Here is a 26666-nt window from a genome sequence, read left to right as displayed (position 1 = left end):
AAAAACACATTCATTAATGCAGTAGATGATTCAGATCATTAGCTAGTCCAATAAAGGCAAAAAATCCAAAAAAGGGTCCCCAAATACGGTCAAAGTATTTAGGTTTTTTTTTCTAACAGAATACAGTATTTTTTCTGGAGTGCTATGATGGAAGTTTATTGATCCACTGTTTTTTTCTGATTTCCAGTTTTTTTTAAATACAATTTGCAAGTGCAAGTTTCCTTTCTTAATACATCTCTTTCAGCCCTGTGTCTGCATCACTGGATCCTCCTCCATCTCTCCTCCTCCTCCTCCTCCTCCTCCTCCTCCTCCTCCTCCTCCCCTCCATCCTCCCCTCTCCCCGGTGCGGTCCTGCTGCCTCCTCCGGTCCTCCCGTGCTGTGCAGACATGGTGGACTCTCCCAGCGCCACCAAGAAGACTTTCTCCGCGCCGGAGATCAGGTCGCTGGACCGGTACGACTTCAACCGGGCCAAGATCTGCGCCAGCGTGCGGTGGCTGCTGTCCAAGTCGTACGGATGCGCAGGTACAGACTCGGGCTCTCGCATCGCCGCGAGGCGCCGCTTGCATGGGTGGGGCGCTCAATAATGTATCTGGCTATATATGGAGCTCCGGGCTGTGCACTTGTCTCGTTATTCCATGCAAACCTCGAGCATCCCTCTGCTCAGCCTCGGTCTCCATCAGGGGCCTGGTGCTCGTCTCTCCTGGTGCAGCTTCTCACCGTGCAGGCTGCAGCCGGGAGGCTGCTCCGACTCTCACAAGGGGAGAAAACCAGGAATTTCCTCAGTGATGCAGTGCAACAAAGCCTTTTGTCAGAGCCGGTGTTCTGCCAATCCTTACCTTGCCGAAATGGTTTTCTATCTTTGTAGAGCTACAATTTTCATGTGTTTTACTCTACCCCACTCCCTTTTCCCCCCAAGTGCCAGGCCGTCATTGTAAATAAGAATGTGTTCTTAATGACCTGCCTGGCTAAATAAAAGCCAATGACTGAATGAATATAAAATAAAACGATATAATTGGGTTTTTTTTCTCTTTATGTAGCCTAATAATATATAATGTTCACAAAGTGTAATGCATTTCATGTCATGGGTAGTGTATTTTGAAGGATCAAATACTCAACATCCCATATTATCAATTTTACATCGTGCAAGAAATGATGGGGGTGGCAATCAAACTTTGAAAATCGACTGTGCGCATGAGCAGAACCACAAAGTAGCATTTCTCGGCAGGTAGCGAGGATTGGCAGAACACCGGCCATCATCAGGCCCTTGGGTGCTTTTCACCGGGACACACATAGATCCAATACTCGTGGCTGAAAACACCTTTAACATGCTGCTTCTTGTAAGGATTCGTGTCCTGGTGATGAGTGGGTCGCCTGTAAATGGGTCAGGGCCCCATAATATTTGTGTCAAGCCTGAATTATGGTTCCGCGTTAAATCGACGCAGAGCCTACGCCGTACGGTACGTCGTAGCATCGCGTACCCTACAGCGTAGGTTCTGCGTTGGTGTAACGCAGAACCATAAATCAGCCTTCAGTGTTACAGGCGCCTGCAGCGTGATATTTCAGTGAAGGTGACACACACGTCAAGTATTTTAAGACAATGGAGCGTTTTTTTTTGTTTTTTTTTTCACTTTTATGAATGAAGGCACCGTGCCAACATTCATTCATTTCAAAATAAACTGGAGGAAATTGTAATCATGTCTGAGATTGAAACATAATGCAAACGATTGTTTCCCTGATTGCAGCCTGCCCACCTGCAGGCGCATATTAACGCACCGTCTGCTGCATCATTTGAGTTTTACTCAGGCATATAACAGCTTTGTGGAGAATTTAATAATATTACTTTGATGACATGGAGACAAAAAAAGTGAAGTCCGCTCTGTGGCCTTTGTGGGTGTGTGTTATATTCCATGATGACATCATACTGTATTTGAAGGTGTTTCCTCTTGCGTTTTCAGCACAAGCGTCCATATGTGGATCTGTTGCTGGCATTGTCTGCTCATCGAGTAGGCTACCGTATATGACCTCTCAAAGCCCTACTTTACTAAAATTGAAACAAGAAAGTGGTAAATCATTGACATAAAGACACAAAATGATGTGAATAAAAGACATGGTGGAACACGCGCACCCTACGGTGTGTGTCGCCCAGGGCCGGTTCTAGAAAATGATGACTAGGGGTGCATTTCAGATCAGAGGGGGTGCACATGCCTGGCACGTTATTCAACACTAAATTAACACTAACTAACACTAATTTTTGCAGCAATATCGCTGCAGAACAAAGAAAATGCTACATTTAGTCTGGACTACCTCACCCATCAGACAATCTAGCAACAGAAAATAAAACATAGCAACAAAAATAAATGTAACCATAAATATACAAGGCTGTCTCAGAAAATTAGAATACTGTGATAAAGTCCTTTATTTTCTGTAATGCAAAAATTTCATACATTCTGGATTCATTACAAATCAACTGAAATATTGCAAGCTTTTTATTATTTTAATATTGCTGATCATGGCTTACAGCTTAAGAAAACTCAAATATCCTATCTCAAAAAATTTGAATATTCTGGGAATCTTAATCCTAAACTGTAAAACATAATCAGCTATATTAAAATAATAAAAGGCTTGCAATATTTCAGTTGATTTGTAATGAATCCAGAATGTATGACTTTTCTTTTTTTTTTAAATTGCATTACAGAAAAATAAAGGACTTTATCACAATATTTAAATTTTCTGAGACAGTCCTGTAAACTTGCTGGCGTGGTTGTGCTTTAACCACTTCCGAATATCCATTGTTACTTTGTGTTAACGGAGCAGCAGAGAGCAGCGTCTTGCTGGTGCAGGAAACTGCGCGCTGGAAGCAGATGAGTGACGGACACTGGCTGATTTATGGTTCCGCGCACCAACGCAGAGCTTACGGCGTAGGGTACGCGGGGACGCGAACGTACGGTGCGCGTCGCTGCGTTCCCTACGCCGTAGGCTACGCCGTCGATTTAACGCGGAACCATAAATCAGGCTGACGCGCGCGCATTTGTCAGTTTTCTTTTCGTCTTTTCAACTGAGCATGCAAACACATAAACTGAGGGTGCAATGCATGCTTTTGCACCCTCGTAGACCCGGGCCTGGTGACGCCACATACCTACGCCGTAGGTTACGGCGTAGCCTACGCCGTAGGCTCTGCGTTGGTGTAACGCGGAACCATAAATCAGCCTTGACAGTGTCGGTATATGTGAAATCTCAGCTTTGGTTTTGTCGGGATTTCATTTGGTTTGCCAGTCAGTAAAACAGGGGGCACAGCCGGCCAGAAAATCCTTTCTCTGTCAGGGGGGTGGCTTTGTTGTTATATGTAAACTGGAAAATGGCAACTGGGATGCTTAAGATAATTTCAGTGAAAGCCCTGAAGAAAACGGACCCTAATAAAGCCACAAATTTGTTTAATTCACCACACAAACATCTGACCCTTCTGGGATTTATTCTGCTTGAAATAGCAAAAGGACAACCGCTGCCAAAACCAGCTTCACCCGTGGCAATTCTGTAATCTCCTTTGATATTACTAAGTCACGTTGGTGTTTCTGCAGTCAAGAGAAATGCACTTTTGCATACAAAACTGATTGAGACAGTGACAATACAATTCAACAATTCAAACGTACAGTGAGTTTTGTTTCAACTTCCGCTTCTAAACATTTACATTTATAGAGATAGGTATCTACAAAGCCTTTCTCTGGGACAATTACAGATGTTAGAAATGACAGGAAATGCAAGACCGATATCCACTCATTCATCACTCCGATTTGGGTCTCTGGCAAGTGCTGAGAGAAAGATTAGAGGCTTAAGCTGCTAAATACTTCTAAAAACTAAGAGATGAGCATGGGCTATTTAGTGCTGGATTGTAGCGTATTGGGTTTGGCTGAAAACAGCTGCCTGCAGAGACTCAAAGCAACAGAAGTGTAAAAGTCTGAGCAGAAAGCGGGGCTCAGTGAAACAATCGCATCACACTTGCATTAAATATTGTATTTTTATTTATTATTATCGATACTGAATTATATTTTCAGTCTTTAGAGAATCATAAATTTAATTCAATTCAGATAACTTGTAGGATCTTAAAGGTCAAGTTATATAAAACCATGAGTGGGTTAGATGACTTTTAAGCTTCTGAGGTGCTGTTTGGAACATTTTTGTAAGTATTTCAGAGTAATAATTATGATTATTGTATAAACAAACATTCACTGGTTTTGGATCCTCAAAAATGTCATCTTTCCACTTCTCTTTGCTGTTTGGAACAAGACAAAAATGGTTAATTATGAAATGAAATGTTGGCTGCTTTAACATTCCTTGTCGTTGGCGCTCTGGCCATGGAGAGTAAACATTTTTAAAACCAGCGGATCAAACTGACCCGCTGGAACTCATGAAAACTGGTTAAATGGGTTTGTGAAACAAACCTAACACATTGTGATGCAAAGATATACATGAATAATGATTATATTATCTTTTTAGTTATTGTGATTGATGCTAACGTCCTAACGATGCACGGACTCAGAGCAGGAAAGCTTCACATGTCTGTTTCTGTCTCTTCCTAAAAGAATTAAGCGATTTGTTGAATTGTTTAGCTGGGCCCTGCTCTGCAGTCCTGTCTCACTGCCTCTGCTGTGATTGGGACAAATGGCCACTTTCCCTTTCCACCGTTCCCATAGTAACAGTGGGTCTCCCCCGCCCCGTGCTGCAGAATGTGGAAAGCGAAGGGTTCAGTCCCAAACAGCGAGTGTCACACTGCAGCAGAGTGGATGCTTAAACTCTTGTTGACATAGTGACATGGACATATTCCCTCCTCTCTTGTTCTTCTCTCAGTGGTGCCCAGATACTGTATGTGCCGGAGGATGAGAGGAAGGACTGAGTTACATAAGAAAGCAGAGATTTACAGTGAGAAGGAAAATAAAAGCAGCTGCAGCCTTCATTATGTGTCTTATAGTTGGAGGATTGGGGACATAAACCAGCAGCAGAGAAGAAACAGTTAGAGAAAGAGGACCGACCGCAGAGGGAATGGAAGAAATCTGGACTCTGATATCTTCTTTAAGAAGCCCTTTCCAATTTTCAGGATTACTCAGAGTAAGAATATGGGTCAGCCGTGAAAGTGTGGGTTTTTGTGTCCACAGTGTGCATGTGTATGTAGTGACCCACTCAAACTGGCCTGAGATGACTCTATATGAGCGCGCTTTCTTGTCACGGTGACCAAGCTGAGCTATTCATGCAGATGATGACATTATCATCTCCTGCAGTAAGAAGCCATCTCTCACTGTCACCTATTTTATTTTCCATTGTGGAAAAGCGCCTGCAGGTTTTTCCTCAGAAGTTAGTATTCTCTACTGGAGCGCACATTGTCTGCAGTCTCTTTGCAGCAGCAACTTTTTCTGCGTGGGGCAGTTGCCTGACGAAGCTCTTTTCTCCCTTTTCTGCAAGAACAATGCAGCAAAGCTGACTTTCTTTCCTTTTTGATTTGTTATGTCTGCAAGAAGGTCCGTCCCACTCCCCTCTTATCGGCAGCATAATCTGCTTCACATTTCTCTCGTGCACCTCAGAGAATATTTTTGGGTGACAACGTAGATAAGCCCTTCCGCTCAGTAATTATCAGAGCCTGTAGATAAGGATTCAGTACGTTCTGTCTCTGTCGCTTGTACTTTGCTTAAAAATGACAAAAAAGCATCTCAGCTCTTACTTCAGCTTTCTGATGGCCTCCACGACTAAGCAGCTATGATCTTCACCGTCATCAGCACCTTACGTTTTCATCAATTAGTACAATACACAAGCAGGATTTTTAATGGTAATGTCATTTCCTTTACATGTAATTGCTTAAAGTGAAAATGTGAAGGGAAGACTGCACCAGATTAAAAGTTGTAGGCTCACAATTCATCCTCTGATTCATCCTCCTTGCGCATTGAGCTGTTTCATAGTCTGGACATTGAGACTATCTTTCTTTTTTCAGAAAATGTTCCTGTGGAGCTGAGAGAACCACTTTACAAGGACCAGTATGACCAGGAGCACCTCAAGCCCTCCGTCTCCAAGCTGCTTCTCTCCCCGGAGATTTACTGCCGAGCTCAGGCCCTGCTGGCTCAGGCGCATGTGGCCTCCCTGCCAGCGTCGCAGGGCTCCCCGGCCGACAACTCAGCCCTGCTGCAGTTCCTCATTAAGAAAGGTTTCGCTCCAAAGGTCCAGGATGCAGACGTCACGGAGGCCGACCTTAGCAACACACCCATCAAGACGGTGCGTGCGTGGCACCGCCGTCCCGCTTTAACCTAAAGTTGTGACAGAAAGGCTTATTCCAGTGTTCTGCCTCCTTTGCTCATTCATTCAATAATCAAATTCATAAAACACAATCTGATGCAATGTCAGTCAAAAAGAAGGATAAAGACTTGAAGAACATGAGGAGAAAGAAGAATGTGAGGGGTGGGTTTGAATCGGGGAGTTTATCCTTTGGTTCGGTGTCAGATGAGGCTCTGGATGTTAAACTAATGCAGCGGTGTAAAATGTATTTTTAAACATATTCAACTGAATATTTTTTCAAACATATTAAAATCATTTGCGGATCTGAGCACAGGTGCTCAAAGTGTCGTTCCTCATCTCCAACTGTTTTAGAAAGCTCATCTCGCCCTCATCGACTCGCTGATGTCGCTGGCTGCCAAAGAGACGGTGGGCCAGGTGAAGATGGCGGTGGAGGCCGAGCAGATCGGAGTCGGGGCTCCGTGGGAGAACTCCATGCTCTTCTGGGTCAACAGGGTGAGGGCTTGAACCAAAGCAACCGTGCTGATATCGCTCTAACCTGAACCCACTGCTTCTGTTGCAGTTCTTGTGCAGTTCAGAGTATAGTTATAGATGAGATAATGGCACCAGCCCTAGTTACAATAATCTCACAGCAACCTGCTAAGGATTTCAGCCTCCAATCAGTACAATTCATCAGTTTTAAAATAACAGTGTCTTAACAAATTCAAATTAAATCCATGTTTTGCAGGACTGAAAAACAGCTACATATTGCAGTGTATTTTTTGTGTCATAGGTTTTACCCGTGCTGCCTAAATGAGCATTTTATGCCTTTTTATTTATTTATTTGCAAAAATTGACATAATTTCTTTAATATAGTGTCCTTTCTATGCTTTGGTTATAATACCACTGGAATATAGTATAAAAGCACCCTTTTCATCCACATCTCTACACCTTAGTTAAATTCAGCTAGTTTCAAACACCAAAATAAATCTTCTCAAGGAAAGAAAAACTGCAATTAAATATATTTTTTTAATTATATTTCCCCTTTTATATCCTTTAAAGACCCAGAGAAACAGTTATATAAAATCTATGAAAAAATAAATTGAAATCAACATATACAGTAGCTTGTTTTCCTGTAATCAGGTCCCACCGACATTTATGGATCTCATAGGTTTTGACCTGTTAGATAACCAGCAAATGTTTCACTGAAGCAGCAGGACTGCAGTTCAAAACAAACAAAGCAGACACGGAAAGTGAAACCTGCCCTTCAGACAGCTCTATGTCTGGAGAACCGGAGCATAGCTGCTTCTATTCTGTGTCCAAATAAACAATGTTTACTCTGTGGAAAAAGTGGCAGTTTGACTTACGCGTGCCAACATGTTATACATGGATGTGTAGTTGTGTCGATGGGAAGTTTTGGAACTTAAGCTTTATTTGGACAAATGTGCAGTAGTTTTGCTGATGCAATGCTTGCATGTGGTTTTCAGTTGAACCAGAAGTTGAGAGAAAATACAGAAGAAGAAGAGCTCCCCAAATCACAGACGTGTACAGACCTGCAGCCTGTCCAAGACACGGTAAAAAGCCAAACACACACACATATGTAAAAGACATTGCTTATCTTTACTTCTTTGGGGGGGATTTCATCAACATAACACATTCCTATTCCCGTTTCACCTGTCTTAACCATCACAACTGAATTCCTGACCCCATCTCTTTAGTGAAACTTCAAAACACATCCTAAACAAGGGCAAGTTTGCAGTCTGAAGTCCCCAACATGACTGAAAACAAGCATAGTTTGCAGTCTGAAGTCCCCAACATGACTGAAAACAAGCATAGTCAAACATTCTCACACGTGTGATGATTTTTTGATGAATTTGCTGCGTCTCATTGCTGTAGTAACACCAGCCTTGGTTTGTGTTTTCTCCCCTGGTTCCCGTCGCTCTTTGGCAGTGTCAGTCCACCCGCTGGTACTGGAAACTAGTCCCTGTAAGTGCACTCCTTTATTGTCTGTCCCTGTCTCTGTCTGTCCGTCTGCTATGGCTGACATTACTGTGCCTGCTGGAAAAGCTGCATCTTTTATCCGTTACTCTGACTAAACTCACTTACTGTAGGATGGTCACGCTTTGAATTTAGAAACTGAGCAATTAGATGTCTTATGTCTCTTGGAGCAGCATATTATTGTCAAATGATGTTTTTTATGCACCGGTGTTGGCGTTTCTGACTTTGTCACATCAGCCATTGGTTTCATCACTAAATGTTAGTATATCAGTGTGAGGATGGGGGGGTGTTGGAGAGGAGCAGAGGGAGGGTGGTGAAATGCCTTTTTTTAAAAGAAGGATTATCAAAAAACCTATGTGCCTCCTTTGTTTGTCCCCTTCCTCTCCTCCCCCTCCTCCGTCGCTCCTCTCTCCCCGAGCAGAGCCATGTGACTTTGTGGTGTGGCGGTTCCCATGATGACCGGCCTCCTTGTCATTTATGCCTGTTTCCCTCTCTCTGCCACCCCCCATCCAGCATGCTATCGCTTTTTGTTTGAAGGAGTCGGGGAATAAGCCACCAGTGGTAATGTATAACACCTCGCTTATTACTCACCACCCCCCCCCATCCTCCTCGTCTCCCATAGCAACGCACTCGACTGAGTGTCAGACTGATCAATCGCCCCACCTCATCCACGCTGACGAACCACAGCTGACTGGATCGACCGATTCTGCACTAATTGCCACTCCAGCTCCATTACTGGATGGATCAATTCAGACTCATCAGCTTTTAACACAAATTATTGTTGTTGCCAAGTCATTTAACAGGAGGCATAACACAGCTGATTGGTTCTGAATCTCCCATCGTTGCCCCTCCTCCAACATGGCTGTGCATCAGTCTGAGTTACAGCTGACGTGCTCAACGACATGCAGCGCTTTATTTGTTGTTGGGGTTTGTTTTGATCTCATCTGGATGTGGAATAGTACCACAGCACTTGAGCTGCAAATTCAGAGTTGTTTTTATTTGATTATGTGGCTGTAAACTGATCAGAGGGGAAAGCCCACGGTCTGATCAATGCCTGTTCCTGCTGCATGGGCACTGGAGGGCAAATATTCTCATTTTCACTTACATGTTTCTAACCACAGCTTTCTTTTGGTAGTTTGTTTCCCCCTTTCCTTTTTTTTCAAGCTTTGCACTGCAGCCTCTGGGTGGTGTGAATGTACATGTGTGCAGATTTATTGATGCGTCGCTGGTCTTGTGTTTTGTTTCTGTGGGTTTTTCTTCCCATTTCAGTTTGGTTGGCTTCACAGTTTTAAGCAACACCTTTGTTTCATGTCTGTCCTGGCTGGACAGACAGTCCAGGCTGGTTTAAGGTTTCCTTTGCAAGTTTGAAGTGTATTTGAATTGTCTTTGGCATCACTTGTATTTGTCTTCAACCATTTTGGTCTACCTGTCCCATTTCTTCTTTTTATGTTTGCTTTTTTCTTTGTTTCCAAAAAAAAACCCTACCCCAAACCCCCAACCCCTGCCCAATTTCCTCCGTCTTCCCTGTATTTCCTTTTTCTAGATCCGCTATAAGAAGGACAAAGTGCAGTCCAAGTGTACTCCTACTTTTCCGCTGGTTTCTGCGGTCAAAGATCTATCTAATGGCTGCGCGATAGCTGCGGTGATGCACTACTACTGCCCAGACCTGCTTCCTCTAGAGGGTACGGACATGAGCACAGACACTATCATTCATGCACAGCTTAAAGTAACACAAAGGATTTATTTCTGTATGTTTCACTATCAGTATATTTTATGAAGGAATAATTGATTACTTCTAGACAGTGTTATTTACCTCCCTCTACTGTCCTTTTTATAGGCAAAAATCACACAAAATAACTGTGGACTTCTGTCCCATTTGCCTCATGTAACAGCTGCATATTACTTTCCATCATTGTGTCACATCTAATAGTGAGGAAAGGAGCTCACAGAGCTACAGTTGACACCAAGACAGAGGAAAATAAGGCCCTCATACTTCATACTACACATATATCTAGTTAGTATAAAGTATGTATTGTATGCTGTGTACTGGTCCGGCGGCTATTGTTAGAATGCAGTATGCCACGGTAAAAACAGCTATGAAACAGAAGCTAGTCATGACTGCTCTGACCAGCCTTTGGCCCAATCTCAATACTCCCCCTACTTTTCTCCACTCGCCCTTCTTTTCTTCCCTAACCCCTAAAAAAGAAGGGGGAGATTTTAGGGCACTTGAGATCTAGGGCACTTGGCCCAGGTGCCTGTCCCATTTCTCCTACTCCCCCTCGTTTTCATCCCTAACCTGATCAGGAAGCAGAGAGCCAAAAGCTTTTTTAATTTCAGCTGTAGCGCTGTTAATATGGCACTTTATTAAGTTTTAATATTTTTTCAGGCATAAAGGTAACCTTAAGATCCGCAACCGGGGCTCAGTTTATCCAAATAACGCCTGTTAAGAATGTTTGTTTGTTTTCGGAGATGAGAAGAGCCGCCGCCCCCGGGGAGCAGCCTCAGCTCACAGCCCGAGAACAGACGTGTCCGCCGGGTCAAGCTGCTCCGTCGACGCAGCTCTGTTGAGAATTACGCTGGCTGAAATAAATCATTTAGGAAGATGTTGGTTTAATAGATGAAATCTAACAGTTGTAGCTACGCCTGTTAAGAAATTTGCTCCGAAATTTAGAGATTTCTGTCTGCCGGCTCCGGAGTTTAGGTCCGCGTTAAATAGACGCAGCCTATGGCGTAGCTTACGTAACCTACGGTGTCGCTTACGTAGGTTATGTAACCATATTCCGGCGCGATCTTAGCGAACAACGGACAAAAAAGGGATTATGTACATTCACTGAGTGAATATTATGAAAGTAAAATATTGGTTTGCGCCGAGAAATGTAATAAAAATGCATTTTTATGCAGAAACTAACTCAAAATATTGATTTTATTCCCCAAAAAAATAAGAAATGTCCGCCATGTTTTTTTTTTTGATTCAGTCCGCAAATGACGACGAAAAGCATTCTGGGAAATTTTCATACCCCCTCGCTCGCCAAGTCAGCATCTGCAAACCCTCGATCCGTAGGGGCTATTCTCAGCCCCTAGCCCTCGTTATGCCCCCTCCCCCTAGGTGAAAAGAGGAATTGGGACACCACTACCTTCACGGGAACGCGCAAAAGTTAGGGTTAGTGAAGAAAACGAGGGTGAGGGGGAGTATTGGGACGCAGCCTTTGTGTGTGAGATAAGCAGGTCAGGTGCACATTTCCTTCGTACTACAGATTGTTCAATTGTTTGCATACTGCATACTAGTGTGACATCTGTACAAAATCAGTATACACTGGTAGTACAGTATGCCGTTTTAAAGACAGCCTGAGAGTTTCAAGAAAGTAATGATTATGAGTAAAGAGATTGATTAAAAGAGAACAATGTTTTGGAAATGGATGTTACGATGACCTCCACACCTGTAGGGAGACCCTGTGAGCTATTAAAAGTTCCTTTGTGCTGCTTTAAATGACACACCCACCACGTTGAAAAGTATCTTCACTAAATGACATGTCTTGAATAAAAACAGTTTCTTGCAACTTTTCTCAAGACCAGATCCATGCAACTATTTCTGTGCTGTAGTCAAGAAACCACAACACACCCAAGTTTTTTTTGCAAGTTCTTTATTGATATTTTGTTTTTTTAAATTTACCACATTTTCAAATGTATATTTTAAGCATCTACGCACTAACATTATACAGTGCACATAAATAGACATATATGTTTCCTTCTATCTGATGTTTCCAGATGTGTGTTTGAAGGACACCATGTCTGTGGCGGACAGTGTCTACAACCTGCAGCTGATCAAAGAGTTTTGTGAGAACAGTTTACAGAGCTGCTGCCCCCTCGCTGTGGAAGACCTGCTTTACGCTCCACCCGCTCTGCATGTAGGCTTGATTATCTTTAGACATAACCATTTAGCTTTAATACATATTCATGTCATATGTTAAATACATGCTTGGGGGGTTGGGTTGGGTTTGTGTGGAAAAACATTTTAAACTAAATGTGTAACTCACTCAGGAGGAAAATATAGGAACGCACTGGTGTCTGGGTATATTTAAGATCTGTGTGGTGTGGTCACTGCGTGTGCCGTGGTGAGGCGTGATTGTGAGGGACAACCATGGAGCAACCACTAGATGGCTGTACAATCAACATTTTATGGCTGTCATTACTGAAAATACTGTTTGTGTATTCATATGATGGGCTTTTTGGGTCAGATTTAAAGTAAAATGGGCAATCTTTGACCCTTTTCTGACCTCTTAAACCAAATGTATGTATGCATATGGCATTTATAACAGGTTAATGTGTGTTTCAATGCCACAGTAATCTGGCACTTTGTTTTTCTCCAGCTGAACATCACGAGCTTCATAGCAGAGCTGCTGCACTGGTTTGAGGTTAAGAAGCCTGATTTTGTCCAGCCAACGCAGCCCATCGACCTCACAGGTTAGTCACTTCAGGACAGGTATGCTTTCATTTTCTCCTCGTTGTTGTCATGCAGTGTGAGTGCAGTTATTCTTTTTCTTTCAGATGTTTCAGGATTACTGGACTGTACCAGTCCTGTCAGCGGGAATAGCAACAGGTAGCTTCCTGTGAATACCACCCCACCCGCACAAACAAACAACAAGCACATCAAAAATAGTGTGTCTTTGATATTTGATGGATTCAGTGCAAAGAATATTCATAACAGCCACTACTGCATCAGGCTAAGAAAAAAAACTTGATTCAAAAGGCTACGCCATGAATCATAAGTCATCAGATCTACTTGTGCTTTATTGATGTGGCTGTGATATTGATCAGCTCATTAATCTACATTCATATCGTCAGCATTCTTTGTTTTTCCAGCATTCCTTTCTTTTGGCTTCAGCAGCTGCGTTGTTTTCAGTCCGTTATAAACATTAAATCATCATTGTACTCTAAGATTATAGTCTGTTCATTTTTGTTTAATATTAGGCACCAGATCCATGATTGTGATTGATCATCTTTATATGAACACTGACCTATCCAGAGTCATAAATCCTGGTTTGACTGACTCTATTGATGACGAGCGTTGGGATGCTGTTTAACAACATCTTGATTGTAAGCGTTAGTTGAGCCTGAAGTCTATGGAGCCAAATCAAGGCCAAAAGTTTTGCTAATTTGAAAATAAAATTTGAACCTGAAAATTCTTTTTTACAGTTTCAATTTTATTTTTTTCAGTTTCAAATCTTTTTTTTCCAGTTTCACGTCTTTTTTTTCAGTTTCACATTTTTTTTTCAGGTTCAGACTTTTGGTCCCGATCTGGCGTGGGGGGCGTGGCATCAACTGAGAGGGGCGTGGCATCATGAGTGACAGCAGAACAGAGAAGGCGGGGGACGTTCCTCAGTCATGTTGCCTTCAGGAAACGTAGGTTGCCGAAGTTATCAGTAGAAGTATGATTCAACACTGTTTATACACTATATTCACGTGATTGACAGTGGAACAAACTGATATTAGTGACACATTTCTGTTTGAAAGGCTGTTTTAGACCGTACTTGGCACCAATCGCAGTATAAAAGCAATAAACTATGCCAGACTGTACAGTTCAACAGCCACACTTTAAAGTTTGACATTTCCCACTTCCACATACTACCAAGTACGGTCTAAAACAGCTTTTTAAACAGAAATGTGTCACTAGTATCAGTTTTTTCCACTGCCAATCACGTGAATATAGTGTATATACAGTGTTGAATCATTCTTCTACTGATAGCTTCTGCAACCTACGTTTCCTGAAGGCAACATGACTGAGGAAGGTCCCCCGCCTTCTCTGTTCTGCTGTCACTCATGATGCCACGCCCCTCTCAGTTGATGCCACGCCCCCCACGCCAGATCCGGGCCAAAAGTCTGAATAAAAAAAAAAAATTTGAAACTGAAATAAAAAGATTTGAAACTGAAAAAAAGATCTGATACTGAAAAAAATAAAATTGAAACTGTAAAAAATAATTTTCAGGTTCAAATTTTATTTTCAAATTAGCAAAACTTTTGGCCTTGATTTGGCTCCATAGAAGTCAACCCTGGCTATTTTAAACTTCAAACATTCAATGTAGATTGCTGCTGAAAGTTTTCAGGCTGTATTCCAGACTACAGCATTTACACAAAATGCGTTATCTATATCTTCTGATTATATTCCTTTTTCAGTGGGTCTCCTGCGTTCATCTTCAAACAACCATTTGTTCCCAACCCTTCCGCAATGTCACCAGGTAGGATGAATGCATCATTGTTATGGATCTGATTCCATTCAACCATTAGACTTCTACTTATTATTAATCTTCTTTGCAGAAAACAAAAGTTGGAGAAAGAAACAAATCAGGTAGCAAAGCAGCTGTTTTAACCATAAATGTTGTGTTGCATTCACTTTTTAAGTTTTTAATCTTACTTTGGCTTCTGTGATTTCTGCTTCCCAACACTCGTTTGCATCCATTTGTCCATCTTTCTGTCGTCACCCATCTCTCCGCAGTCGTCCTCTGTCAGCAGTGACTTTCAGCATCCCATTTGGCCTGGACAGTGATGTTGACATTGTCATGGGAAACCCAATCGATTCTGTCTTTCGCTCCGTCAGCACTGACAACCTGACCACCGGCATCTCTGCAATGACCTCGCCTGCGACGGCAGCGGGGATGACTTGTGTCCCCTACAGCCCTCCGGAGGACCTCAGCCACCTGGTCAGCGCTTCAGTGCCATCGCAGCGGTCTTCCTGGGGTCCTTATGCACACACAGCACCGATGGGAGAGCTGGCAACCATCGAGGAAGCACTACAGGTGGTTCACACGCCTGGCAACAAAGACTGGAAGCAGACAAGAACAGCTGAGAAAAGAGGGAAGGACGTGTTAACGAGTAGGCCCGAGCCCAGATTGCGTCCTGAAGGAGCACCTGCAGGTTTCTTTCTGCACTGCCCCGAAGAGGAGAACCCCCAGCTCAGTAGCTCTGCTCCCTGTCGCTCAGGACTTCTCCATCAGCCAGTAGGTGGGGAGGCTGGGAATACTGAAAAACCAGGTAGGAGGGAAAGACCCGGACGAAGCTCTGATATGTCGAGGGATGACGACTCTGTTCTACGAGATGGTAGCATTGACTCCTCTGAAGCATCCGACGATACTCCTAGAAACGTCCCCGGTAATATTCGGCCCAATGATGGTCGAACAGGAAACCACAGTACCAACAACAGTCCACGCATGACAAGCTTCGCTGAGCGACGAGACAACCGGAGAAGACATCCTGCCGCTCCCGGGGAAGAGTCGGTTTCTTCTCCAACCCCAACGACTCCAGGAACTCCACACACTCCCTCTACGCCCGCGTGTTCCTCCAGCCACCAGGAGAGCCCAGGTCCCAGAGGCCCCGAGTCGGGCCTTGAGGCCTGCGAGCTCGGTGCTCGCCTTGAGGAGAAACGGAAGAGCATCGAAGCTCAAAAGAGACGCATTGAAGCCATTTTTACCAAGCACAGACAGAGGCTCGGAAAAACTGCTTTCCTTCAGCTGAAAAGAGAGCAAGGAGAGGGAGGGGGGGAGAAGGCCGAGGAGGATGAGTTGACCCTGGAGGAGCGCCTCACGTGCATGGAAGAACAACTGAAACAGCAGGAGGAGAAAGAGGACAAAGAAGGAGAGAAAGATAAGCCATTAGTTTCCAACCCTCCTCGGCTAGAGAAACAGGTCACATTCTCAATCGAAAGTAAGAAAGGAGCGGAGAAAGAAAAAGCGGCTGAGAAAGCAGGCGAGGGCCCCATATTGGAATATAATGAAGTGGTACAGAAACTGAGTGAAGCGCTGCAGTCGCTCCAGAAGGACATGCAGAAACTTACTGAGCAGCAGCAGCAACTCATGAGCAACCAAAGACCCAGAAACACACCCAAACCCACTCCCAAATCCATGAGGAGTAATGTCAAAACACCACCCAGAACCCCACCTCACACCCCAACAAAGACACCGCCAAGGACCCCAACAAGGACCCCAACAAGGACCCCAACGAGGACCCCAACGAGGACCCCAACAAGGACCCCAACGAGGACTCCTACCAGAAGCAGCAATAAAGTGATTCCTGCTGCGCCCAATCTTCCCTCGGGTTCTTCTCCATCACGAAGGTCTCACGTTCCTTCTTCGATCACCTCCCCCAAAACTATTGTTTCTTCCTCCTGTCCAGCTCCTCTTACTAAAATTCACTCTTCCTCCACACCGCGCAGCCCCAAACACACACCCCGCCCCCAGAATCAGCGCCACCCACGGCCCTCTGAACTCAAATTCCCCCCCCTCAACCGTGCCTTGGCACCGACTCACAATGTGGACACGCTCCCCCACCTGCGGCGCGTGTCACCCAGCAAGTGCCAGGTCCAGACCTCCTCCTCCTTCCGTATCGGTGGACCCCGAACTCCTCAGGAGTCTCCTCAGCCTGTCCAGCAGCCACAGCCGGATGAGAGCGCCTCAGAGACCGGCTCCAGCGAGACACCCACCCAGTTCAGCCTGGAGTTGGAGCAGGAAGAATCCGAGGCCGTAGGCGGGCTGCCCGTCCTACCGCGGTCCAGACACGACCGGCCCAGGGCTGCGGGAGGGAGCAGCTCTGGAGCTCCTTCTGAGTGCTCGTTCGAGAGCGACACTTTGTCCCTGTCAGCTGCGTACAGTGCAGGAGGTGAAGGAGGAAGAGGTGCCAATGCTGCAGGAAAGACCTACAGCCTGACCGAGGGGTCGGTTTCCCCTTGTGGAGGGCCAGAAGGGGGCAGTGATGAGCCGACCGATGAAGGTCAAGAGTTTTCCTCTGATTCCATGAGTGATCACACAGAATCTGCTGCTGAATCTGCTGCTGAAGCTGCGAGAGGACTCGCTGCAGAACCCTTGGATCCGATCAGACAGCTGAATCTGACAGCAGAGGCCGGGGATCCGCCACAACAACAAACCGAATCCAGAGGGGAGCCGGCCAGGACCCTGGAGCCCAGTGGGGAGCAGAGCGAGCTGGCAGCCAGAGGAGGGATTGGATTCTTCTTTCAGGTGAGTCTTTAAGACGATGAACAGAAAAATCTGTTCTGTGCAAAGATAGTGAGATTTCAAAAATAAATAAATAAATCACAACACCAAATGATACTCTCAGATAATATGAATGAATGAATGAAGTTTATTCAGTCATTGCAACACAAAACAACACCAAAAAACATTGTAAACAGCATTAACTTTTCATACAAAACCAAAAAAATGTGTTGAACAATAACTGAAAAGGCATTGGCAGAAGCAAACTTCTAATAAAAGCCTATCCTATATTACCAACTTTCTTTTTTTGGCTACCGACCTCCAGAAAACCAAAAAGAGAATAGAAAAGCAAAGAAACAACAAAAGGCAAAGAAACAATAGAAAAGCAAAGAAACATTAACAGATGGTCAATTGCACTTATAAGCTTCAAAAATAGCTTTACAAACCATTTTCTTAAATACAACAAAAGAATGACATGTTTTTAAATGTATGTTAGCATCATTCCAGAATTTAACTCCAACGATGGAGACACATCTCCTTTTCATACCTTTTTTAGCTTTTTGTACTATGAAATTGCAGACACCTCTGAGATTGTAACGAGTCTCCTGAATTGAAAAGAACCTCTGTATTGGGTCAGGGAGCATTTTTGATTTTGCTTTAAACATAATTTGCATGATTTTAAAATAAAACAAATCATAAAATTTAATAACATGAGAATTTAGAAAAAGTGGATCTGTGTGAGCGTAGTAATCAGCCTTATTGATGGTACGTATGGCTCGTTTTTGAAGTTTTATTATTGAATTTAAGATAATAGTGAGTGAGTGATAATACAGCTACTAGGAAGAAAACCAAACCATTTCAGAAGTTACAACAACACCAAAAACAGCGATTTTGTTCCATGTTACGAACCTTACAGTTGCTTCGGCCTTGTCAGCTGCCTGAGTGACGTTGTGATTGTTTGTAGGAGGAGATACACAGCGAAGGAGAAATGGCCCAGCGTAGAGCACTGCTGCTAGAAAGACAGCAGAAGAGGAAGGAGGAGCTGAAGAAGAGGAAACAGTGGCCTGAGCAAGACAGAGATATCAGGTTTATGGATCTCCTTCCTCTTTTTCCAGCTTTTCCCTTCAGTGGTTGCCAAAGCAGATCATACGTTTACATCTGTATCACCACATCCAAAAATCTCCTCTTGGGGGTCCCATTTCTTTTCTCCTGCCCAACAGCTCCATCTCCAGTTTCCTTCTGATTATGTATGAATTTTCCCTCCTTCTTGTGTCCTGACCATCTCAATCTACTCTGTAAAAAAAAAACTGGTGAAATTTACAGTAAAATACTGGCAGCTGTGGTTGCCAGAATTTCACCGTAAAAAAACGTTAACAATGTATATGACATTACGGTATGCTTTTCAGGCAACCATAAATTTAATAGTTGAGAACTGTTGTGTTTACAGTAAATTACTATGAAAAACAGACATATTGTAAACCTGTTTATGTAGAAAATACAGTATGTTTTTGCATAATGTTGAACAGTTTTATACTGTAAATTTAAATGTAAACATCAGCTAAATCTGTAATTTAGACAGAATAATACCGTTAATTTTAGGGTAATTATATACTTGTGATATTACGGTATTTTCAAATTTTTTTACCAAAAAATTATATTTTTACAGTAAAATTGTGTGATTTCTACATATTATTACAGTAAAAAGTATAGTTATGTACTCTTTCTTGATTTAGGGTAATATAATCTATCTACTACAGTGATAAACTATTTTGGATTTTACGGTCTTTTACTGTTGCTATTTTACAGTTTTTCACTGTAATTTTTACGAAAATTTCTTACAGTGTAGCCTCTATTGCTTTATCTCCGAGACACCTAACCTTGGCTGTCCCTCTGATGTGCTTGACTTTAATTTATCCATCCATCCATGTTCCTCCCAAAGAAAATGATAACATCTTCAACTCCAGTCTCTACAACTCTTGGACAGTGTCTGTCCCTCCAGGCCAGTGGGGCCGGCCGCTCTCACTCCTGTCTTGTAAATTTTAACTCTACATAAGACATTTTCACCCTAGCCAGTTAAACATGCGGGTAGATTAGTGGGTAGTGCATTTGTGTAATGTCTTCTCATGAAGAATGTTTTTAAAGAAGAGAAAAAGCATCATCACTTAAGTGACTTTTAACCTCCAAAACAAAGCTACAGCACTCCATCTTTAGATATTCCTCAAATGCTCACAACAAAGTAGAAGGTAGTGAATTTGTTTCTGTGCTACAAACAACATAGCTCCAACGACCACCATTCATTTTAGTTTTGCAACTAACCCTAACCAAAAGTCCTGACATTAAAAATGGTACATTTCTTAGACGTTTTCTGGTTTTATCATCCAATTATCTGCAGTGTCAAAGCAGGAAACCAAAGTAACATCATTTACTTTGTTTTGGTTTGATCTTGGATTTTATGATTATTTATTATTACTAATATTGATTATTTAGTTTTGACATGTTAATTTCAAAGAAACTTTGTCACAGAACATAACTATAGTTACAAAACCCATTTTGATTCTAACTCAGTTTTGACCAAATTCGCAGGTATTGCATTTTGCATTCCTAGGTCCCTGCCTCCGAAGTTTGCAATTTTTACAACTGTAGTGACTCAGTTATTACAATAGAAGGTTAGCAGCACAACATCATGTGTTAAAAGTGACTTAATTCCTCTTGGTGGGTTTCAGGCCAGCATCTTCAGCTTCTCCCTCAAACACACCTCCCACAAGCTCGACCTCACCATCCGTCACGCCTCCGGCTACTCCAGCTCGCCGTGGAGATTTCACACGAGGAGAGTACGCACGACGGCAACAGCTCCGAATTATGCAAGACCTGGATAAAGTCCTTAAGCAGAAATCAACCAATCCAGGCCGATCATCCGCTAAGAAAACCCACTCGCGACCTCGCAGCATGACCAGAGAGGAAACGAAGCTGTCTCTGAGTCCAGCCAAAGGAGCAACTGGTAAAGATATGAGGGAAAAAAAGGACAAGTTAATTATGTTTTTATATTTCAGGGACTATGCTGCTTCATTGCCTTCTGATTTGTTTCTCCAGGCTCCAAGTTGACAAAAGTCTACTCTCACTCCTCACTCAACCTCGCAGCCACTGATGAGCCAGCGGGCAATGGTAGTGAGCCCACAAAGAAACCCCAGAGGTGCGCTGTTCTGCAGGCCGCTCCACCAAAGACATGCTGAGGCGATCTGGACCTTAGAAGGGTCTTAGACACGTGGGCTTCTGCGAATCTGACTGACACTTATAGTTAGTGGCCACGCAGTCAACCCCTTCTCACAGTCAATCCATCACAGAAGTGATTAGCTCTCGGTGTGACGGCTAAAGCATTCGTCAGTCATCACATTGATCTCATGACCGCAACAATACACTTTTCACCTTTCTCATGCAGCCAGCTTTATTTATTGAGTCATGTCTGCCGTAGATTTCTACTTTTGTGACCAGTTCCAAAGGCATGCATCCATTCATCCATTATTTAGACTAGGGATGTCCCAATACCGTTTTTTTCACACCGAGTACAAGTACGAGTATTTTAATTTGTGTACTCGCCGATACCGAGTACCGATCCAATACTTCTACCACAAAAATAACCAGGCTAAAAATGCAATGAAAAATGCAATGAATTGGAAGACAGGTTTTATTTGCAACAGAAATTCAATTTTAAACAAAACTCGGCCAGCTAGGCTACATTGAGCTGTTACTTTTCTTTTATCCCTTTTATCCGCGTATGTTTTGTCACATTTACACAGACTCAAACACACACAGACACAGTTTATATGAGTTCATGTTGTTCTAGTTCTGCCTGGTTAAAAAAGAAAAGTACAAAGGCTTGAAATGTTGTGCTACTTGTGCTTAATTTATTTTTTTTATTCTGTTATTATTTTATTATTTATTAAAGTACTTGAATTTACTTTAAGATGAATTTAATTTAATTTAGCTATTCTTTATTTTTTATTTATTTTATTGATTTAATTTGGCTGAAGATGATTATTTTGTACTTCAGACGTTACTCAACAGTTACTCAGTACTTGAGTAGTTTTTTCACCAAGTACTTTTTTACTTTTACTCAAGTAATTATTTGGATGACTACTTTTTACTTCTACTTGAGTCATATTCTTCTGAAGTAACAGTACTTTTACTTGAGTACAATTTTTGGCTACTCTACCCACCTCTGGAAACAACATAAACAATCAAATAGAATTTTAAAAACAGGCTAAATGAAATGATGTTAGACACTCTTGTACAGTAGTTGGCGATATGCACCTTAAAGTTGGTTGCGATCCGCCAATAAAACAGAGAAGAAGAAGAACATAAACGATCCCATTGTTACAGTCCGGTTATATAGAGTGCCGTTTCAGGCAAGAAAGTGACAAGTAATGTAAGCAGGATGTCAGAAGGGTGGACATATTTCAAAATAAGGGACGACGACAGAAGCAAGACAGACTGCAGGCTGTCGGCGCTGTCGGCGCGGCTAACCGGCTAACGCGGCTAACCGGAATGTAACAATGGGATTGTTTATGTTGTACTGTGAGTTACGTGGAGTGTTTAATAAAGTTCCCTGTGAGTAAGGTTTGTCCAGTTTGTATAATTAAGGAAGATAGAATTTACTGAAACATGGAACAGCTGGCTACAGCCACAGAGCTGCTGCTCACCCAGGCTGCCAGGCCCGGGGAGCCGCGGGGCGGCTCAACATCTTCCCCTAGCGGCGCTAACCAGTAACTACAAGTATCGGTGCGTGGTATCGGAGGATTTTTGCGAGTACGAGTACGAGTATATGAGGGCAGTATCGGCATCCTTAATTTAGACCAACTTCTTCCTATTTCGGCTCACAGGGATCTGCTGGAGCCTATCCCAGCTCTCACCAGGGAAAAAAAAGTTACACATATAGACAAAACATAAAGAGATGGGGCAAGCAGCAGCTCCAGAAAGACTGCTGGTGTGAACACATGGGGCGGTATAGCACTGCACACACACCATGATGCTGATGTGAAACTGGACTTTTAAATGTCTTTTAACAAGAGTGAGAATGATACCCCACTAACTGCTCACCGTTTTACAGTTTTCTGTCTGGAGTAGCAAGGCAAAGACTCACTGGTTCATTTGTTGGTGTCTTTTCAGCAGCCTTACTGATTCACCTTCAAAATGTACGACACCAAGCAGACTAATAAACCAGAATGGCGACAAGGACTGGGAGTCTGGTTCCACCGGAACCTCGCCTGCCCCAGAATACACAGGTTCACCACCCGACACTGCAGACTCTCTCATGTCCCAAGGACTTGTGTGCAGTACCCAAGTGTTTTTTACGGCTGTTTCGGAAGTGTGTATGATCTTTTTTGTGCGTTTCCAGGTCCAAAACTCTTCAAAGAACCGAGCTTTAAGTCCAACAAGTTCATCATTAACAATGCCCTCTCTCGCTGCTGCCTTGCTGGGAAGGTCAACGAGACACAGAAAACCAAGATAGTTGAGGTGAAGCTTTCATTTTCCTTCACTGGCTGCCACCTTTTCGCTAATAAATTCGGAATTCTGATACTTGTGTTAAGCTTCAAGTTGATTTAAAGTAGGGGTGTAACAATACACTAATCTCACGATAACGATACGATACGATATTATAGCAGTATTTTTTTAACAACCTTGAATGAGGAACATATTACTGGAAAAAATGTTCTTTTATTTGAAAGACACAAAATACAAAACAATGCTGTGCGTTTGCCCTATTGTTACAGTTTGTAATGCTTTATAACTGTTTAAGTTTTAAAGAGAAAGCCAGGCCAACCATTTTCCACAAACTGAACCAAAAGTAAATGTCAGGTTTGCATTATGCATCTTCAGTTTCATACAAGTACAAATATTTTGCCACAAACTGAATAGTTTCTCTCATGTATGATTTGACTTTTTTCTTTTCCAGAAATGTAACAACTAAAATTAAGTAAATAAATAAAAGTAAATAAATACATACAATTTTACATCATAAAAAAGATTGATTCATGCTCACCTTATAAGTGTAAGAGGAGATTTATTTTTGTTAAGAAGGTTATTTTGGTAATTCAGGGTTTATTATTTTATAAATATATTCTTGATATTCTGATGTAAATTAGGGACTATAATTACACTAGTCAGTTTATCTGTAGTGCTTAGTGTGTTTTAGATTGGGTGGAGTGATACGCCACAGTACGTTACTAGGTGCTGTGTTGATTGACATTAAAGTACACTCGAACTCGGAAGAAGTTTTCCCCGACGCGAAAAAGGTTTAATTTAATAAGGTCAGGCTTAACTCTACACCAACCTTACATAAGTAAAAGTTCAGAGCTCAAAACCCTGCAAGAGTCCCGTGATCGGGGCCGCAAAACGGTACTAGTTTCTTCTGAGCGGAGTAAGATTTTGGTCCGCGGGTCGAGCCGCGGTCGGCACCAATACACTGCACGTTACTAGTCAACACAATAGATTAATATTAATAATCCAATATCGCGATACAGTTTGTCACCTCCACGACACGTTTCGTGACGTTTTTGTATCGCGAAATTTCGTGGTACGATATATTGTTACACCCCTAATTTAAAGTCAAACTAACAAGATCTTTTTCTTCTTTCTTGCATTCACTTTGCTCCAACCTCAGGAGATGGAGAGGAGTCCTGCCAATCACTTCCTCATCCTCTTCCGTGATTCCAGCTGTCAGTTCAGAGGCGTTTACACCATGAACCCGGACTCCCAGGAGCTCTCACGACTGGCTGGCGTGGGCCCGCGGACCGTCAGCTCCACCCAGGTGGAGTCCATGTACAAATACAGCTCAGACAGGAAGCAATTCAGTGCCATCCCCTCCAAAACCTTAGGCATGAGTGTAGACGCCTTCACCCTCCCCAGCCATCTTTGGCACGGTGGAGCAGGAGCAGCAGGCGGAGGAGGAAACAGGAGAGCCAGTATTACTAAGAAAATGGCCATTGCCAAGTGAGGACCAGAACATGACGCCACAAAAGAGTCCCCACTATAATTACAATGTAATTACAGTCAAAACTAGTCGAATGCAAAAAGTAGCTATCCATGTGCACATAGATTGGTCCACATGTGTGCTTCGTACACCATTGACTTCTCTTGTCCTTTGTCCATTGTAGGAATAAAATTAAAAAATCCACATATTTCTCTTCCCATTTATGTCCACAGAAATGTCTCCTGTACAACTTTGAGAGAATAGCTGGACGATTGTCCAGAGGAGGGTTTTGTAAATTGGTAATTGCATTAAGGACGGTTATTAAAGAAGGTGTCATACAACCAATATACTTTAATTGTTTGAAGTACAAATCTAGACCTTTCTTTTGAAAGAAAATGTAACGCTATTGAGTCCTACACCGGAAAAACCCCGACACTCATAGAACTCACGGTTCTGTGGCCTGAAGTCCTTCAATTTAAGCTCCATTTTATACGAAAACCCCAACAGAAGAGAAAATGCCTTCGCGCCAGAGTGACTGGGACTTTTATTTTGTATGGAATGAATTCTGCCTATAACTGCTGGTTGGAGAATGAAAGCACATTTCTTTTGCAAACTGAAGTATAGCCATATGCGTGTGATGTGGAGGTAAACTTCGTCCGATATTGCAAGACTTTGCTGCTGTTGTGGATGTCGGTAAATGTGTCCGTGGTTTTCAGAGGATTACCACAGCATGAGGTTTTTATTTACTGTGTGCGATATAAGCTAATTTCAAAATAATATTGAATTGAAAAATTGTGGTTTGATGAAAGTGATGGTTTACGAGCATTAGATGCCAGTTTAAACATCTTTATGTAATGAACTAGTATAGTATGGTTGATGACATTTAGATCTACCTGGACTGTGACACTAGTGGGTAGGGATGGGTGACAATAGCCATTTTCATTTCAAACTCATTTCTAAGCTCCAGCGCCACTTAACCCTCTCATGAGTCTCATTCACAAGTGATCTTTTACGTCCTTGAGAAAAAACTTTGTGGTATAAAAACAAGTGCTAACTCAGGGAAATTGTTGTTAACTAGTTTGCTTGATTGAACACAGCTAAAACAAACTAAAATGTACCAAAAAAAAAATCCAACTGTCTCTGTTAGATGTTCCAAGTATGTATACATAGACTACATATGAATAACCTTGTGTTGCTGTAGACTCAAGTAAATAGTTTGTTTTCCAATCTAATAGATTATTGAGAATGTGTTGCAACAAATTTAAATGTAGAAGTACCTGAACTGCCATGCCTTTTAGTTGGAATGGGTTTTTACATGGCAACAAGAGGAGAAATGAGTCAGGACCGGGTTAATGTGTGTCTAAGAGCGCTGACAACATGCTGGAGTCAAATCAAAAAAGTTAATTTTTTAAAACAACAAAAGATCCTGTGAAGGACTGAGTTGAGGTTTGTTGAAATGCTGTTGAAGGCCATCCCAACCCTTGGTAGAGCACACGCCGCTAATTGGCAGGGTACAAACCAGCATACATGTATGAAGTGACAAACATGATTAAACCACTTCTTCAAGCCTCTTCTCTTTGTCTGTATTGCTTTTCATCACATATAACCACTTTCTTTTAATATATTCAATTCTTTCTCATTTTCTTCCACTGCTCTTTAAATGTCAACTAACTGTATGTGTTTTGGAGCCTGTGAAGGCTCAGGAATGGAATAAAACTGCCAAGTCGGGTAGTTTAACAAGTTACTGCCTTTGTTTAGTCCACTCACAGATTACTCCACTCAACAGCATCATGGTTAAACTATGCAATCATTAAACATATATTACAATATTACATTTGCATAAACACACACATATACATACATAAGCATACTCATGACCACTCATGACTTTCCCAGTGCCGAGGTCATAGGTGTATTTCTAAGGGCATTTCTAAGGTATCCTGCATGCTTTAAAGAGCTTTTGTCAAAAGAGGTGTGAAGTCTTACACCAGCTTTGGAGGATTTATTCAGAAACACTGAATGCAGAATCACTATGGCAGTATCTACAACACTGTTATTAACACTGCCAAAGTTACCACTGTGACTGCTCAATTATAAATTAAATGTTGCATTTGCTGGAGCAGAAAGCTGAAGCAGTGATAGAACAGCGTGGTGGAGCTGGTGGTGCTGGCAGGAGCACGTAGAGGCTGGGAGGCTGGGAGGCTTGGGAAACCCGGGATTGTTCTGCTCCTCCTGATGTGTGAAGCAGCAGCTCCTCAGCAACCTGGTCAGCCTTTAGCAGAGAAGAAAGCACAGAAGCACCAACCATAAACGTTTTGTTTAAAATAAACTGACTCTAATTGCGATTGAGCTATTAATGCTGCCACAAATATTACACCAACGAATAAATTAATTTAAAGATCAATTTATAGCTTTTGAGTTACTTTACAGCAGCATCACCTGAACACTGAATATAAAATGTCTAGGGTGGAAC

At 42.5% G+C, this 26666-nt stretch overlaps 1 protein-coding gene across 5 annotated transcripts; it reads left to right on the top strand.

The window, feature by feature from the left end:
- The first annotated feature begins 339 nt into the window (after window positions 1-339).
- On the top strand, window positions 340-25755 carry LOC133442339 (calmodulin-regulated spectrin-associated protein 3-like). Of its 5 annotated transcripts, none has more exons than XM_061720315.1 (19): window positions 340-523; window positions 5976-6253; window positions 6626-6766; window positions 7738-7824; window positions 8201-8236; window positions 8762-8809; window positions 9792-9930; window positions 12014-12153; window positions 12616-12709; window positions 12794-12845; window positions 14420-14481; window positions 14561-14591; window positions 14739-17250; window positions 18191-18312; window positions 19950-20224; window positions 20317-20416; window positions 22393-22505; window positions 22619-22737; window positions 23885-25755. In XM_061720315.1, the coding sequence occupies exons 1-19, from the start codon at window positions 388-390 to the stop codon at window positions 24215-24217; spliced, it is 4818 nt and encodes a 1605-aa protein (XP_061576299.1). In that variant the 5' UTR covers window positions 340-387; the 3' UTR covers window positions 24218-25755. The 5 variants fall into 5 exon arrangements, with proteins under 5 accessions (XP_061576299.1, XP_061576290.1, XP_061576320.1 ...); XM_061720306.1 differs by having other exon boundaries at window positions 22390-22505; XM_061720336.1 differs by lacking the exon at window positions 8762-8809.
- The last annotated feature ends 911 nt before the right edge of the window (window positions 25756-26666 follow it).

Source organism: Cololabis saira, chromosome 1, assembly GCF_033807715.1.
Source record: "Cololabis saira isolate AMF1-May2022 chromosome 1, fColSai1.1, whole genome shotgun sequence".
Classification (NCBI taxonomy): domain Eukaryota; kingdom Metazoa; phylum Chordata; class Actinopteri; order Beloniformes; family Belonidae; genus Cololabis; species Cololabis saira.
Note: the sequence above shows the minus strand (reverse complement) of the source record. Positions and strands in the feature narration are given on the sequence as shown.

Excerpts from the sequence above, each read along its gene's own strand:
- LOC133442339 (XM_061720306.1), top strand. The coding sequence starts at position 388 with ATGGTGGACTCTCCCAGCGCCACCAAGAAGACTTTCTCCGCGCCGGAG. Across the intron at positions 8,237-8,761 it reads GGTACTGGAAACTAGTCCCT|CATGCTATCGCTTTTTGTTT; the intron begins GTAAGTGCACTC and ends CCCCCCATCCAG. Across the intron at positions 20,417-22,389 it reads CCCACAAAGAAACCCCAGAG|CAGCCTTACTGATTCACCTT; the intron begins GTGCGCTGTTCT and ends GTGTCTTTTCAG.